The 17,405-nt window shown below is 41.8% G+C and overlaps 1 protein-coding gene across 1 annotated transcript in view; it reads right to left on the reverse strand.

Annotated features, from left to right (window-relative positions):
- Positions 1 to 5,222: 5,222 nt before the first annotated feature.
- XKR6 (XK related 6) overlaps positions 5,223 to 17,405 on the reverse strand; it is a 276,743-nt gene continuing 264,560 nt past the window's right edge. The window contains exons 2-3 of the mRNA XM_075860873.1: positions 16,979 to 17,175; positions 5,223 to 7,497 (exon numbers count right to left, since the gene is read on the reverse strand). Coding sequence (XP_075716988.1) covers positions 6,533 to 7,497; positions 16,979 to 17,175 — 1,162 coding nt within the window. The 3' untranslated portion in view covers positions 5,223 to 6,532. The remainder of the gene's footprint in view (positions 7,498 to 16,978; positions 17,176 to 17,405) is intronic.

Here is a 17,405-nt window from a genome sequence, read left to right on the forward strand (position 1 = left end):
GTGTACAATTTTGTGTATAAAAAGGATATAGCTAAACTAGAGCGGGTGCAAAGGAGGGAATACCAAGAAAGGTTATCAAACTTGGGTTTATTCAGTATAAGACGGCTTAGGACGATCTAATTACAATGTACAAATATATAACTGGATAGTACAGAGATCTTTCTAATGGTCTTTTTACACCTAGCCTTGTAACCATGACAAGGGGGCATCCTCTATGTCTAGAGGAATAGGCCTTCATTTATAGGGATTCTTTACTGTAAGAGCAGTGACACTATGGAACTCTCTACCACAGGATGTTTCGATGGTTGATTCATTGAACAAGTTCAAGAAGGACCTGGATGTCTTTCTTATATGCAATAATATTACAGGTTATGAGTACTAGATTCTCGAGATGGGACATTTATCCAGGAATTTATTCTGATTGTCATGTTTGGAGTCAGGGATATATTTTTTCCCCCATAATATGGGGCAATTGGCATCCGTCTTTTGCCTTCCTCTGGAACAACACAGTAGGATTATAGGTCGGACTTGATGGACTTGTGTCTTTTTCAACCTTATCAACTATGTAACTATATGTAACTACATGTAACCTTCCTGTTTATGTTATCCGTGTGCCGACACGAGGACCCGGGCGCTACCAACAAATCATACCCGTGATAAGGTGAGCTGGAGGAACACTCCAATCTCTTTGTTCTAACTACATGTAACCATATGGTTACAGACTATAAACAATGATGCATAGTCTTCTGCACATCATGTTCAGGGCATTTGCTCTTCCGTACGCCTTTTACGACCAAAAGGCGGACTGGATATTGAAACAAGAGAGAAGAGAAATGTTTAGGAATGTTTAATCTCTTCCTTGTGCCAAGATCTGATCCTGATTTGATCAAAGATATACCGGGGAGTGGATCTCCTAAATATGATGTGTAGGGAGTCTTATTCTCTTCCATCTGCTGCCCTTCTACTGTCTGTAGGTTAGGAAGTAGCAAAGGGATTGGAGTAACATATGATTGCATACAGGGTTTTATTTGTAATCTGTCACCTGGAAGACACAAAGTTCTGCATAGGAGCTGTATACACAAAACGGTAGGGGATTTCAAGACTGTTTGCAAAGTTTCTTCATATTTTATTTTAGATTCATTGGAGCAGTTAAAAAATGGTTGCAAATGTACCTACCCTTTATTCAAAACTCTACCCTCTGTCCTTATATCAGGGCCATACCTAAAAATAAAAAATACTGCAAAGCTCTATAAAGAAACCTGCAACACTTTAAATAGTACTGCACTTTTTCCCCATTTACAAGACTAGTGATGCTGCAGTTTTAAGGTATACCTCTTCTATGAGCTCAATGGCGACAGGTATTTTGGGGAATTTAGCAAGATTCAGCCGACAAATAAGAGAAGTAGCAAACATTAATGAGGCAACTTTAAGGCAATCTAATATAGCGTGGCCATAGATTGCATGCTGATGAAAATTGCCCCAGTACCCAAAATGGTTTCTATAACAGGACATACCAGCTCCGAGTTGGAACACCCTGTACATAAAATCTCAATTGTGTCACATCTCTATACACTCAACCAAAACCAATTCACGCCTCAACTCCAACCCATGCACAATAAACAATTTTGGAGATTATTGGTTATCAACCAGTTGTAAGAGTATAAACTATCGGGAGTTTTATTTATAGGACCATGGATCTCAAAATACAATGTCTAGCATTGCTTCGTAGATAAGGTCAGAATTTATAATGAAATTATTAATAAACCAGCCTAAAGTTGACCTGGTCATAGCACCTGAAGATGAGTTGTAGAATAGGCTTCATTCCCAAATTAGTCTTGTATTTTGTAGATGAGCAAACTGAAAAGCTAAGTTAGGCTTCGTTCACATCTGCGTCAGGGTCCCATTGTGACGTTTCGTCGGAGCTTCTGGTCAGAACGGGACCCTGACTGAAACAAACGGAAACCGTAGATTTGATTTCAATGGTGATGGATCCGGTGCCAATGGTTTCCGTTTGTCTCAGTTGTGTAAGGGTTCCGTAGTTTTGATGGAATGAATAGCGCAGTCAACTACGGTATTGAGTCCGTCAAAACGACTGAACCCTTGCACAACGGAGAGAAACGGAAACCATTGGCAAAAGATCCGTCACCATTGAAATCAAATCTACGGTTTCCATTTCAGTCAGGGTCCCGTTCTGTTGGGAAGCTCCGACGGAACGTCAGAACGGGACCCTGACGCAGATCTGAACGAAACTTTAGGCACATCAAATTTCGGACCACTTAACCTTACAATTTGATGAATTAGTAAACTTGTGTAGTAGCTATTGACACCAATTAACAAGAAACAGTGTTAGCCATATACATCAGATGTATGTCGGTCGAACCTGCCGATTCGGGTGGGACCGGTTGACCATCTAATGTGTATGGTGGAGTCCCGACTCTCCCCCGACGGCAGATGTCGGGGGAGAAAGGGATCGGGCATGTTGACTTTCATTTGTAGATAAGCCAGACTCCTCCGGAAGCGGCTTTCTCCCTTTGAAAACACATCCACGCTTGGCCGAGCCGAGCGGGAATGTGTATGGGGGAGTCGGGAGGAACAGCTGTCGGCCGAACGATCAAATAGCCAGCCTAAGGAGAAGGCACCAAGCCTACGGAATAGAAAAGTCTATTGTCAGGTAATTGAGGTTGTGGCATTTGGGTGATTTATATAATTACAATTCCTCGCGTTACGCTAATTAGTAGAAAAAATATAGATTTCTATTGTCGTACGGGGAATTTTTTTTACATATATATTCGCAAGTGTACCTATACACAATTATAATTTAGGTTTCGCCCTATAAAACTGCTGCTTAGAATTACATATGTCCTAGTTGTTACCCATGAAACCTATATAAGCAGCATGGTTTACATAGGTCTTAATAAACGTGATATTTGCTTCGGCAATTATACGATATAAAAACACAAGAATTTCCCAGCAAGGCCCGGTCACAGGCAGTCACACCCGAGTCTAATGACCGATCCCCATAACCAATAGAACTAGTCAATATATATATATAGATTTTTACATACATGGTTTTATTTATGATATGTAGACAATCCCTATTCTGCAGAAAAATGCTGAAGAAACTGGTTTAACAGCAGCTGATGCAGAACTTCTTTCAAAGAATGTCCCATTTACAGCATTAGCACCACACCAGAGACAGTGATATCATGGACAGCGATGACATTTGCTTTCGTAAGAAATTCTGCATCATGTGTCATGGCTGTGAATGTTTATGGTGATGTATTTTTTTTTTTTTAAATCACCGGTAACCGTAAAATAACAAACAAACAGTCATATAAGGTGAATATTTTTGTATTTTTTTTTCTACGATGATCTGAGTTTTGTGAAAATTCCTTTTTGTAAGGCTCAGTTCACACAGTCGTTAAGCTCAAGTCCGTCCCGACCTTACAGACCCCTTTATAAGTCATTGTTGGCCCATCAAGATCCGGTTCGGCTTATTAACGGAAGACGACAATAGTGTGAATAGAGCCTTAATTCAAAAATATGTATATTGCCAGAAGAAAAAAACAAAACAACAACACAGGAAAGATAGAAATTTATACTGCAAATGGCCCCTTTTATGTTATTTAAGGAATTGTCTGGGCAAAACCGATACATTGTGTTGTGTGATGCCTAGTGCAGGGCTGGAGGGGGCGGAGCATGACACAGGCATTCTCTTTTTAATGGTGTTTAAATCTCGTGTCATGCTCCGCCTCTTTAGGCCTTACACTAGGCATAGAATAGTGTATTGGTTTTGCCTAGAATTATGGAAAAATCCACAGACAGTTCGGGAATATAACACTATTTGAAAGACTTATCCCTTAATTCTAGATGGTTTTGATCGGGTAATGGTATTACGACAACCGATCCAAAACCATTCAGTATACACCAGAATTTGATTGTGCCGTTAGGCTAATAAGAGCTATCACTAAATACGCCGGACTCATAATTATGAGTCCAGTGTATTCATGAGGAGAGCCCTCCCCCCGCCCCTTGTAGCAGGGACTGACGGGCTGCTGTGTATCTGCATAACAGCTGCCAGCTATCACTCCTCGGAGGTGGGGAGGGGGGGGGAGCGCTCCTCTCATGAACACTCCGTACTCATAACTATGAGTCCGGTGTATCCTTTGATCGCTCCTATTAGCCAAATGGCACAGAAAAATCCTATCCTCACACTATGCTGCTCTTACATTGGGCAGCATAGTCTAATGACAGATCCGATTTTATTTTTTAATAATTATTATTTCAGCCTTTCACGTGTTCATTTTTTTTCTTCTCCATTTTTATTCTCTCTGTATTGCACTGAAGTTTTCATAAACAGTCCCTGGTGGATTTGCAAAAATAAAATAATAATAAATTAGCATAGCATGCACACAAAGACGATAACAGACACACATATTGTACAAGTAAAATCCATAAAACAAAAAGGTAAATAATACAAGTAAAAAATAAATATTTTCTTAGAATTGTGGGCAATTTTGTAGGAATTTAGGAATGTTTGGCTCAAAGCAAAACCATTAAATTAATAATTTATATTTTTTTGGTACGCAGGCTACATTTTTTTGTGAAGCAGCCCTTCCTACAATACGGTGAATAAATTCCCATAATTCTTTGCAGAACACAGAAAACAGCATAAAAAATGTGATAATTTTTTTGTATATTTTTGAACCACATTTAGGTATTTACTTAATGTTTTCCTAATTTCATCTTTGTATTACCTTCTTAAATAACTAGGACAATAGAAGGTTAAAAAAAACAAAACACAATCGGTTATAAATTCATTGCAACGCACAATGTTGAACATCTCCGTAGCTCAGCTCAACATTGGTTTGAGCTCCGAAATGTTTTTGTTTTTTTCTCAGCAAGGAAAATAATATAAACCGACTCCTTTCGACTGCACACACAGGAAAAAAACTAACAGTATTTACTTAAATATACTCTCTCTCTATATATATGTATATATATTTATATATCTTTTATATTTCGTTTGCCAAGTAGAGCGAATGTGGGAAATGATGCCTTGAAACAAGATGGCCGTTTAAAGGAGCAATACTCTAGAATGCGTCGTAGTCTATCGAGGTGTGAAACAAAAATACTAAAACAATTTTATTTTTATAATACACCAGAAATTCATATTTTGTGCACATATCTGAGAAAACCAAAACATAATGAGCAAGAGAAAATAAAAATAAAAAAGAAATAAAAAATAATCCAAAAATAAAATTAAAAAAATTCAGTTGTTATCAGTTTGGGAAACGAAAAAACACAGTACTGTTTGTCAAGCTTTACGGAAAGAGATATTATCTTATTAGAACTGCGGGTGAAATAAAAAAATAATAATCTAGCAGCTGTCTCATTCATTTCTGTGATATACACACTTTACAAAGGAGAACAATTTCACCGCAGTTCTAGAATGCACCATGTGAACGGTTTTAGCCAATCACAACTGAAAGAAGTACAAAGCACCAGTAATTGTATCTCTGTTAGAGGAAAATAACCTAGATATATATCTTTTTGTCATAAGACAAAACAAAAAAGTATACAAGCACTAAAGATCACCTTAAGGCTCAGATTAAACATGAGACACAAATAGGACTTTAGTGGGTAACACACCGTACTCATCACACAGCCTTAAAAGAAAACGGGAAATTAGAAGAAATTTAATTTTACAGTCACCAACCAAGTATTGTGCCTTTAAATTGTCTTCATTCTTTTTGCTACCATGCTGAGTTTAATTATTACTGAATTTGTTTGTTTTTTATACTTGTGTGTAGAGTGTAACACTTTTTTTTGGTGTTTGATCAAAGGTCAACTGTTGTTTTTTTTGTTTTTTTTATGTTTTTGGAAGTAAAAATGGTATTACTATGTGAATTCAGTGCAAGCAGAATACAGCTGACCATCACATAGCGCCTTTCCAAGATCCCGCCCCTTGTTTACCCTTTGGCTGTTGCGGGAGAGGCCGGCAGTAAAAGGGTCAAGCAAGAAACGGGGTCCTATATATCCCTGGTGTGAGACGACACATGGGTCGTGTTCCGTCTCAGCATTGCTCCGCACCTTGACCTCATAAAAGTAGTCAGACGAAAAAAGGCTTCATCGCTTTCTTGACTGAATAACCACCGGTTTTGCATTAGAGAGGTGACAGTAGTTAATGAAACTCAGCACCAAAGGGCATAAGGCAGTTGAAGGTTAGTTTGTTCTATCAGCACCAGTCCCATGAATTCTCTACACTTGGTGTATAATGTATAAAATACAGAGCGGAGACTTCTTTTCTCCACCCTAGATAGTAGCGTGGATGTTTCAATACTGTTTCTCGTGTGTAAAACACCAAAGGTTAGTCTTCGTTTTTTTTGTTTTTACTTACAAAACATAGAGAATATCTTTGTATACATATAGCGACCATAAATGAAGCTTGTGGCAAGCTCTCTCTTTGTGTTATTTCTCAATGAGCTGTGTTTCTCGTAAACAAAAATAAGGTTCCTCTGGGTTTGGAGCATTAGAGAGAAGACTCGTACTGGAGAAGCTCGTACAAGAGAGGACCGTCTCTATATCTTATACCTACAGCTGTGGGGGTGACGTATTGAAGAATGTTGATAGTCCTTCTCAATCGTCTGTCAACAAAATGAGCATCCCAAGCTGGGTATCTTTTTCTTGGCATGTCGATCTTTATGAGGGGCCCCTCTGGGTAATAAGGGCGCCCAGATGGAGTAGATGGCACCATTGGTCTCACCTGGAAAACGGGCAAGCATGTGTCAGCTGCAAGATCGTCCTGTTGCTCCGCCACCGCTCTGGTGGGCGTTGCCTGGGCCCCCCGGTGCCCAGGGGTCTGTGGTGCCATAGGCTCAACATCAGGGGGCAAAGGAATGCCCCAGAGCAGCTCGGCGCAACAGGAGCTGGCAAATATCTTGGCTCGTGGCCCCATGGGATGCAGCACGCCATAGTAGATAAACATGACTGCGACCCCGGCTGCGAAACTAAGAAAAACACAACACAGTGCTGGCACGGCATAGGAGTCGGTTGTGTTAGGGTCTCTGTAGAGATACCATAGGAATGTCAAGGCAGCATTCTCTGTCAGAATAACAGTGTAATAAGCAAACATTCTATATCGAGTCCGGCCTTCCTTGACGTTAAACCAGCAAAAAATGTACACAATTCCTACCACCATGTTGAAGAGGACCTCCTCCCATTTGGACATGCAGAAGTCTGTCCCACCATGAATGATCCAGAAGGCCATGACACACCAGTGGACTACTACAAAGATCCCAAAGTAGAGCTGGAAGATTGAAGCGAAGAGGGCAAAAGATATAACTCGGGATGATATGGTGAAAAGTCGCCAGAAGAGATGAATAAGTGCCCCTCTGTAGCTCATGCTCTTCTTATCATCCCGGGAGTCCCGTAGGAGCTTGTGATAGGAGGCTAGCACCCAAGCTAGGGACATCAGGGAAGCCACAGAGGAAACACCTGCCAGAAAGTAGTCAAACCAGACATAGATTAATGAAATACATTTAAGCCAAATATCTGATACATTCATTTTTAATTTCCTGCAAAAAAAAACATCATTTCAGCAGCCACCTCCGGGAACTGCTAAAGTTCTTTGCATGTAAATCTATTATGTCAGCTTCTATTTGTACCCTTACACCTTGGTCTTCAAAACTGAAGGTAGAAAGATTTTACTTCCTAGTATGACAAATGTTTACAGAGTAAGAGAATAAGAAGACAAAGTAGGTGTGAGGAAAACCAAAATGGGTTGTTTTTGGATCATTCATGGTTGTTGGCTAAAATTCGAGACCATCATGCACTTTTTTTTACCACCACTGGATGTTACCTGGAGGGGGGACCTGTGGTGAACTTGATAAACTGCAGTGTGGGTAACATTCATACTGCACAATCTGCACCACCTACACTGACCAAAACCCTGTTCTGCGAATCCAACCATCTCGTCACCTCCATCACACATGGTCCAAACCTTGACCTGTATTCTCACCATCTATTTAGACCATAATAAGGCTATCTATCTCTAGCTTCATCTCCTGTGCTTGGTAAAACTCAGCAAAGAACATTTTTTTAAGGTTACAATGCCCTTAGAAATAACGAAAGCTGGCTTACGTGGTCCGATCCTACACTGGACCACATGTCAAGTAACAAGATTACCATGGGATCATTTCAGCTTGTGTTGTACGATTGGAAGATGACAGCATACAGAAACTCATAGGTAAGAAGTCATCACTATGATAAATAGAAAGATTTGGATCATTACATGTCAAAGAAAATCTTATTCTGTGATTTTAAGCAATTCCAGATGAGGGAAGTACCCATTACCCCCACCACTACACCACTGCGGGCTGCCTCTCACCTTGTCTTCCTAATGGGTTGGAAACAGATCTATCTATGGCTGCTCTTGCCTACACAATATATTCCCTTCTACATCCATCAGATTGACTTACGGCCAGATGGAAAACCACATGGATGTTTTTGTTATTTTTACCAAAACATATTCGTATTTCTTTCTACCTTTTATGACTACACACCGCTCCACTGTGATTCGAGGCGATCCCCACACCTCATCCAATATTGCCTGCCACTCTCTTTATCACCAGACTATCACATTGAGTTCTCTACCTTCTGTCTTCAGGGACTGCATGATTGAATTTAGATTTTCAGCATGTGTAGGAATTTCAGGGTTTATTTTTTTCGACAATTTTATTGTTTTTTGAAAGAATAGAAGAAACAGGGATTAACATGAGATTAACAATTTCATCCATATATATGTCTATGCATGATATTAATAGATACGTACATTTCTTAACCTAAAAATAATGAAAATCACAAAGGAAGAGGAAATAAACAAAAGAAGAAGAGTAGTTTTAGTTCTTGCATCTTCCAACTCTTAGAGGTGTGTTTGGCACTCCAGTAGGGGCTTGATGGCCAGTGGGGTTGGTAAGGGTATCAGGTCTCACTATGAACCAGCACATCGCTGGATTATAGGGAGGGCAAGTGCCCCCGAAGCCTCCACCACTCACTCACCCTCCCGATCTAGGCTGGTTCTTCCACCCCACCCAGTATTTTGTAGTTATGCCCTTGGTAGTCTTTATTTAAATAGGTAGTGTATACACTGATTTGCTCTGGGACTCACACCTCACAGGTGTCTTATGGATTTAGGGACTTAAAGTAGTTGTCTTGTTTAGAGAGCCCATATTCATATACCCTATTAGGGAATTCTCCTTGGCTACACGTGATGTTACTGTACGTCATGGCCCGCTCAATTCTCAGTGGCTGTTTGCTGTATGTTGCAGCAGATACCTCCGCGCAACGGCGGGGAATGGAGAAAACTCAGGAAAACGGGGAACCACTGTTTGCCAAAGCTATCCAGCTAAAAATGGATGGAGAGGTGGTCTTGCATAAGTGTGACCCTCTCTTTTGAAATATAATGGAGTACCTGGCTTGATTGTCTCTATAACTCCCATAGACATGCGCTATCACCTCCCCTATATGAGGGCTGCGATAGGGGTCAGGTGAGGTCCAGGTCCCAGAGATGCTCCAACAACCTTAATCCAGCCTTGAATCAGTGGATTGCAGGTAGGGAATATCTAATTGGTCTGGGAATTATGCAAAAATCCACATGAGCTTGGTTTGACCTGTTCAGAGATAAATCTCTAGGCTTGGTAAGAAAATTGTAATGAGAAATATAGGTATTCTTGGGCTGTGGTCTAAAAATAAGTTCTACATATCCAAAAGTGCTAGAGATTGGAAGGGTGTTGAGCAATAGTAAGGATGATCAGGCTAAACCATGAGACAGACCTCAGACCTCACTATATGTCAGGGCCGCCAAGGGGGAGTATGAAGCGAGCTCACAGGCAGCGCGTGTTGGCTGGCCGATCCGGCTGTTTAACCACTTAGATGATGCAGTCAATAGCGACTACAGCATCTAAACCATTTGAAAGAGGGGGCTCCTCTGTCACCTCATCGCCACCCCCGCAACGTGATAGTAGGGTGTGGATGGCTGTCATGGCAGACTGGGAGCCTAATGAAGGCCCCAGGTCTGCCATATTTTGGTCATTTTCCCCCTAAAGTAATGTAAAAATATAATAAAGATAAATATAATTGGTATCACCGCGTCCGTAAATGTCAGAACTGTTATTATATAATGTAATTTCACCCGCACGGTGAACATTATAGGGTACATTAGATGGTACCATTAAAATCCAAAACTTGTCCTGAAAAAGCAATCCCTCATACGGCTGTGTCGACAGAAAAATAAAAAAGTTATGACTTTTAGAAGGCGTGGCAGAAAAAACAAAAATTAAAAATGGCTGCGGCAGGGGAGTTAATAGAAGCGTTCTCTGTTCAGGATCCTCACCTCTTTGCCACAGTGGAGAGCGGTTACATAGAGCGTCTCTCTCTCTGGAGGACCTGCCCTGTACTGCATTACACAGACAACACATTGATATGAATGGACACTGTGTAATACTTAATTTCTCCTGTGGAGGTGCTGCAGGGAAATTAAACAGTTACTGACAGATTTCCTCACAGATTACAGGTTGATCACTGGGGGTCCCAGCAGGGGGACACTTCTAACAAGTAGGGATTGTGTAAAGCCAAGAACTCCTTTAATAGCCAGTTGGGTCTCCAGTTTGTTTCTATTTCGGCATTAGCTAAAATTTACACCTGTTTTATTTATTCAATAACACAATGTTTAAAAAATAATTTTAATTTCACTGCTGCTTATGTTCTCTTAGGGCCAGTTCACACTGAGCTTTTTTACACGTTTTTTGACGCGGAAAAAGTGTCGGAAAACACGCCAAAAAACGGCCGAAAATGCCTTCCATTGATTTCAATAGGAGGTGGTGGCGTTCTTTTCCCGTGAGCTGAAAAACCGGCTCGTGGGAAAAAGAAGGGACATGCCCTATCTTTTCTGGCGTTTACGCTTCTGACCTCCTATTGACATCAATGGGAGGCAGAGAAAGTGTATTTCAAAGTGTTTTTTGCCCATGGCGCTCAATGGCCGCAGGCAAAAAATGCAGCGGAAATCGGCATGCCGGCAGAGGAAAATCTGCCTCAAAATTGTAAACAGAATTTTGAGGCAGATTTTCTGCCTGCAAAAAAACTCAGTGTGAACCCGGCCTTAAACACTGAAATATCAATACCCAATAACAATCAAATTTAACACAACCGGTCAGAATATATGTTCTCCTGCACAGCAAGTAAATGGGGCAATGCTGCAGTTCCTACAGTCTTTGTATGGCCACTGGTATTCCTGTCATAGTTGCATAGGCACAGCTATAAATGGCGCATTTATCGATTTTTTTTTGGGGGGGTCTTGTAATCGGTCTGAATACATTTTGGGGTCTGAATTAATTTAGGAGTCTGGTAAGGGATTGGAATTCATGTTGCGGTCTGGTCGGAGATCTGAATTATTTTAAGGCCGTTATCTGGGGTGTGAACAAATTTTGTCATCTGGATGGGAGATCTACTGGAGCCAGAGGCAGCGGCCAGAACTTCAACTTGGTGAATGACTCTACTGTGTACAGGCAGCAGACTTATTTTTATTTTGCTCCCCCTCACAAAAAACATGCACAGCTGTCTCCTCCGGCCACTACATACAGCCCCTGTCAGGTTGAGCCTTCCCCTGGCCTCATGTTCCCCCAGCTCTCTTCCCCCTCACAGAGCCCTGCCATCTAGTCTCGCCCTCATTCCCCATGACAAACCTTATGCCCACCTACAGTCTCCTCCCAGCCCCCCTACAGAGCCCCTGCCAGTTTACGTCGAACCACTGTCCCCCCACCGCCACTTTCCGTTGCCCCTCAATAATAAGGAAAGGGGGGCAAAGGCCCAGACTATTTGGCTGTTTGGGGCCCAGAAAGTCCAGATGGTGGCTGTGGCTATGAATGCTGACGTGCAGGGAAAAACTTTGGAAGAGCTGCAGCACTTATGGAGTTCCGTGGCCCCTTCATTCTCAGGATCGGGGGCTTTCCGTCAGCCAGATCCCTACTGATAGCCCAGCGATCTGCCATCACTTGTAATAGTGGGATAACCCCTTCATATTACTCAGCGTCACCAAAGCCGAGTGTTTCCACAGGTTAAGTGCTGACAGTATTCTACAAAATTCTTAATTTTCTTAATTCCTTCAGGTTAGGGTAATTGTCTTAATGTCAGACAACCCCTTCAAGTGAGAAATCTGTAACTAAGCTCAGTGATTTCAGGGTTAAATTGGAAATGGCATTACGTATGGTCATTTACTGGATGTGATCCTCAAGACCTGGGAATATTTGATTTGAAGGCTATGAGCACTTTTAAATGAAAATGTATTTTATTATTCTAATGTATCAAAATTAAAAATGTATCAGCTTTATTAAAAGTCTTCTACTGTTTTGTGTATACAGCTCCTATGCAGTCCTACAGTATGTGTCTCCATGGTTACAATAGGTCTAAAGGAATAATATGGGGCAGGGAGAGTAGAGTAATAAATGAGGATCAGATCAGACTACACTGGGTTTGTTTGTAGTCTGTAACCATGGAGACACATAGCTCTTTATAGGAGCTATATAAGCAAAACGGTGGAACATTTTGAATCATGACTATTTGCATAGTTTCTTAAATATACATTTTTTTTGCCTAATGAAAAGTTATCCAATTTTTCGGTATACTTTCTGCATCAATTCCTCATGGTTTTTAAGATCTCAGCTTGTTGTTATTCAACAGGAACCTTCATTGCTTACTTCCAGTGAATAAAAATCTGGTTTCTGATAAACATACTCTTAGGCCTGATTTACACGAGCGTGTGCGTTTTGCGCGCGCAAAAAAACGCAGCGTTTTGCATGCGCAAAAGGCACTTGACAGCTCCGTGTGTCATCAGTGTATGATGCGTGGCTGCGTGATTTTCGCGCAGCCGCCATCATAGAGATGAGGCTAGTCGACGTCAGTCACTGTCCATGGTGCTGAAAGAGTTAACTGATCGGCAGTAACTCTTTCAGCACCCTCGACAGTGAATTCCGATCACCATATCGAGTAACCTGTTTAAAAAAAAAGAGGTTCGTACTTACCGAGAACTTCCCGGCCGTTGCCTTGGTGACGCGTCCTTGGTGACGCGTCCTTGGTGACGCGCCTCTCTTGACATCTGGCCCCACCTCCCTGGATGACGCGGCAGTCCATGTGACCGCTGCAGCCTGTGCTTGGCTTGTGATTGGCTGCAGCTGTCACTTGGACTGAATTGTCATCCCGGGAGGTCAGACTGGAGGAAGAAGCCGGGAGTTATCGGTAAGTCAGAACCTTTTTTTTTTTACACGTTCACGTATATTGGGATCGGAAGTCACTGTCCAGGGTGCTGAACCAGTTTAACTCTTTCAGCACCCTGGACAGTGACTGTCTCCTGCCGGGTTCGGTCAAAACGAGTTCGGCCGAACCCGGTGAAGTTCGGTTCGCTCATCTCTAAGACACTCCGTTCGGATGTTTGTAAACAGAAAAGCACGTGGTGCTTTTCTGTTTACATTCAGTTTGACAGCTCTTGCGCGAATCACGCAGTTCGCACGGAAGTGCTTCCGTGCGACCTTCGTGGTTTTCACGCACCCATTGACTTCAATGGGTGCGTGATGCGCGAAAAACGCAGAATTTTAGAACATGTCGTGAGTTTTTTTCAGCGCACTCACGCTGAGCAAAACTCACGGTCTGTCTGCATGCCCCCATAGACTTGTATAGGTCCGTGCGACCCGCGTGAAAAGCACGCGAGTCGCGCGGACGTATATCACGTTCGTGTAAATGAGGCCTTAGGCCCTGTTCACACTCAGTGGTAAGGATATGATAATGATGCGAAAAAAGTCACACGTAATATGTATATCATATGTATGCAAGAACCGTCCAAGTTATTTAATGTGAGGAACTTGATACGTTAAATATCAGAATTATTATTAACGTTCCACCAGCTACACCATGGGGACCAGATTTTAAGAAATGAAGAGTGGGAGTGAGTTTCCCAGCTAGAGATTTCTTCCAGCCTATAGATATCTTGAATTTTATTGAGCCATTCTCGTGTCACTGGAGGATTACCATCGAGTCAGTGGCGAGGTATCAGTGCCCTCGCCCCAGCTAACAGATGGGTCAACAGGTCAGTTTTGGAAGGATGGTATGTCTTAGAAGGTAGAGAAAGCAGCACCATCTCAGCTGTTAGGGGCGAGGTAAGTAAACCAATATCCTTCGAAATATTTTCTATATCTGTCCAAAACTTCCGAATGGAAGGACATGACCACCAAATATGAGATAAAGTGCCGGTGTTGGCATGGCATCTCCAACAAAGATCATCATCCGCAAGACCAAGACGATACAGTAATTCTGGAGTCTTGTACCATCTAGAGAACAGCTTAACCCGTATGTGACCGCCAATACGCCTTTTTACAGCGCTGCATCGGAATAAATAAATAGAGCCGGGAGCCATTAAATCTCCGGTAGCGGAGGGCTGGAAGCAGACCTGCTTGAATGGGTGAGATCGATATCAGTATCTATCTCCCTTGTTTAAACCCTCGAATGTGGCGCTCAATAACGAGCGCCACATCTGAGTGGTTTTGGAGAGGGGGAGGGAGCTCCCTCTCTCACCACATCGGCATGCTGCGGTAAGATTGCAGGTTGTCGGCGGTTTCTATGGCAGCCGGGGGCCTAATAAAGTCCCTCAGGTCTGCCACAAATTATGCCTGCCAGAGGCATGACCTAGCGGATGCCTGTCCGTTTTAGTCCTCATTTACACGAGCGTGTGCGTTTTGCGCGCGCAAAAAATGCAGCGTTTTGCGTGCGCAAAAGGCACTTGACAGCTCCGTGTGTCATCCGTGTATGATGCGCGGCTGCGTGATTTTCGCGCAGCCGCCATCATAGAGATGAGGCTAGTCGACGTCAGTCACTGTCCAGGGTGCTGAAAGAGTTAACTGATCGTCAGTAACTCTTTCAGCACCCTCGACAGTGCATTCCGATCACCATATCGAGTAACCTGTTTAAAAAAAAAGAGGTTCGTACTTACCGAGAACTTCCCGGCCGTTGCCTTGGTGACGCGTCCTTGGTGACGCGCCTCTCTTGAAATCTGGCCCCACCTCCCTGGATGACGCAGCAGTCCATGTGACCGCTGCAGCCTGTGCTTGGCTTGTGATTGGCTGCAGCTGTCACTTGGACTGAATTGTCATCCCGGGAGGTCAGACTGGAGGAAGAAGCCGGGAGTTATCGGTAAGTCAGAACTTTTTTTTTTTTACACGTTCACGTATATTGTGATCGGAAGTCACTGTCCAGGGTGCTGAACCAGTTTAACTCTTTCAGCACCCTGGACAGTGACTGTCTCCTGTCGGGTTCGGTCAAAACGAGTTCGGCCGAACCCGGTAAAGTTCGGTTCGCTCATGTCTAAGACACTCCGTTCGGATGTTTGTAAACAGAAAAGCACGTGGTGCTTTTCTGTTTACATTCAGTTTGACAGCTCTTGCGCGAATCACGCAGTTCGCACGGAAGTGCTTCCGTGCGGCATGCGTGGTTTTCACGCACCCATTGACTTCAATGGGTGCGTGATGCGCGAAAAACGCACGATTATAGAACATGTCGTGAGTTTTACGCAATGCACTCGCGCTGCGCAAAATTCACGCATCATCTGCACTGCCCCATAGAGTAATATAGGTGCGTACGACACGCGTGAAAAGCACGCGCGTATATTACGCTCGTGTAAATGAGGCCTAACACGGACAGGCAGTAATACACTGTAATACAGAAGTATTGCAGTGTATTATAAAAGCGATCGGATGATTGCATAGTGAAGTCCCCTAGTGAGACTAGTAAAAAAAAGTTAAAAAAAGTTGAATAAAGTTAATTAATAAAAAATAAGTGAAAAAATAAAAAACACACTTTTTCCCCTTACAAAATGCTTTATTATTAAAAAAAAAAAAGTTACACATATTTGGTATCGCCGCATCCGTAACGATCCCAACTATAAAGTTTTTACATTATTTAGCGAGCACGGCGAACGCAGTAAAAAATAAAGTAAAAAACATTGCAAGAATTGCTGTTTTCTGTGAATCCTGCCTTAAAAAAATGGTACCAATAAAAACTACAAGTCGTCCCGCAAAAAAAAAAAAAAAAAGCCCTCACACAGCTGCGTCGGCAGAAAAATAAAAAAGTTATGACTCTTCAAATATGGAGACAAAAACAAATAATTTTGAAAAAGAAAAGAAGTGTTTTTACTGTGTAGAAGTAGTAAAACATACAAAATCGATATAAATTTGGGATCGTTACAATCATAAAAACCCGCTGAATTAAATGATTGTGTTATTTATACCACGCGGTAAACGGCGTAAATTTAGGACGCAAAAAAGAGTGGTGAAATTTCTATCCCCCACAAAAAAAAGTTAAGAAAAGTTAATCAATAAATTATATGTACCCCCTAATGGGCTTAAAAAAAACAAAAAACAAGACCTTATACAGCAATGTATAAAAAAGATATAGCTCACTGAATGAGATGATGGAAAAACGTAAAAATAGCCTGGTCAGTTTAATCAGAGTTGAATTTGCGCCATATAGAAATAGTGTTCCAAGTTATTTTATTAACATTATCCCGGGAGGCATGAGGTGAGGAATCTGTCCATGTCAGGGCAGATTTTTATCCACTGAATATGCCATATAGGTTCCTATTAAAAGAAAGCAAGCAGAGATCTTGAAAACCACAAGGAAATGATACACATTCACAGTATTTTTGAAAATTTTACAACTTTTTATTATACAATGAATAACATTGAAACCGGAATATCCTTTTAAGAAAGGGGTCGGGGATCCCGACCTGGACTTGGACTTGGATTGACTTATAATTTCCTGGGATACAATTTTTAAGATTTCTGCTTTATTTTTTTTTCACCCAACCTCCAAAAATGATTCTTGCTCCTTAAGATAATATTCATGCCGGATAGTAACTGCTGTAATAAAGTCTACTCACATGGAAGTGTGTCCGCACGGTTCTTCTGTATCATTATGCAGAGTTGTAGCACCAGTTGGGGGGCGCTCTCGAGGAAGGTCTCCAGGAGGCGTAACATGTTGACATCTGCATATTCATACATCATAGCCCAATAAAACCGACGTTGATGTTCTTTTTGCCTCTGGCTCTGAATGCCCAGGTACATGGTTCGAATGTATCTAGAGAGGAGAGCATAAAACAATTATGACTATCAGTATCATCAAGATGGGTTCTATATGTGAAACGCAAAGAACATTTTACTGAAATTCAGAGATTTTTTTTTTAGGATAAATCATTATTTTCATAACTGTAAAACCCTCTGCTATTGATTGACCATAATTGAATCTCTGCGGTGACCATTCATATACTACAATTATGGTAATTATTGCCATCGTCAGCATTAAAGGGG

The sequence above is a fragment of the Rhinoderma darwinii genome, chromosome 4 (assembly GCF_050947455.1).
Source record: "Rhinoderma darwinii isolate aRhiDar2 chromosome 4, aRhiDar2.hap1, whole genome shotgun sequence".
In the NCBI taxonomy this organism is placed as follows: domain Eukaryota; kingdom Metazoa; phylum Chordata; class Amphibia; order Anura; family Rhinodermatidae; genus Rhinoderma; species Rhinoderma darwinii.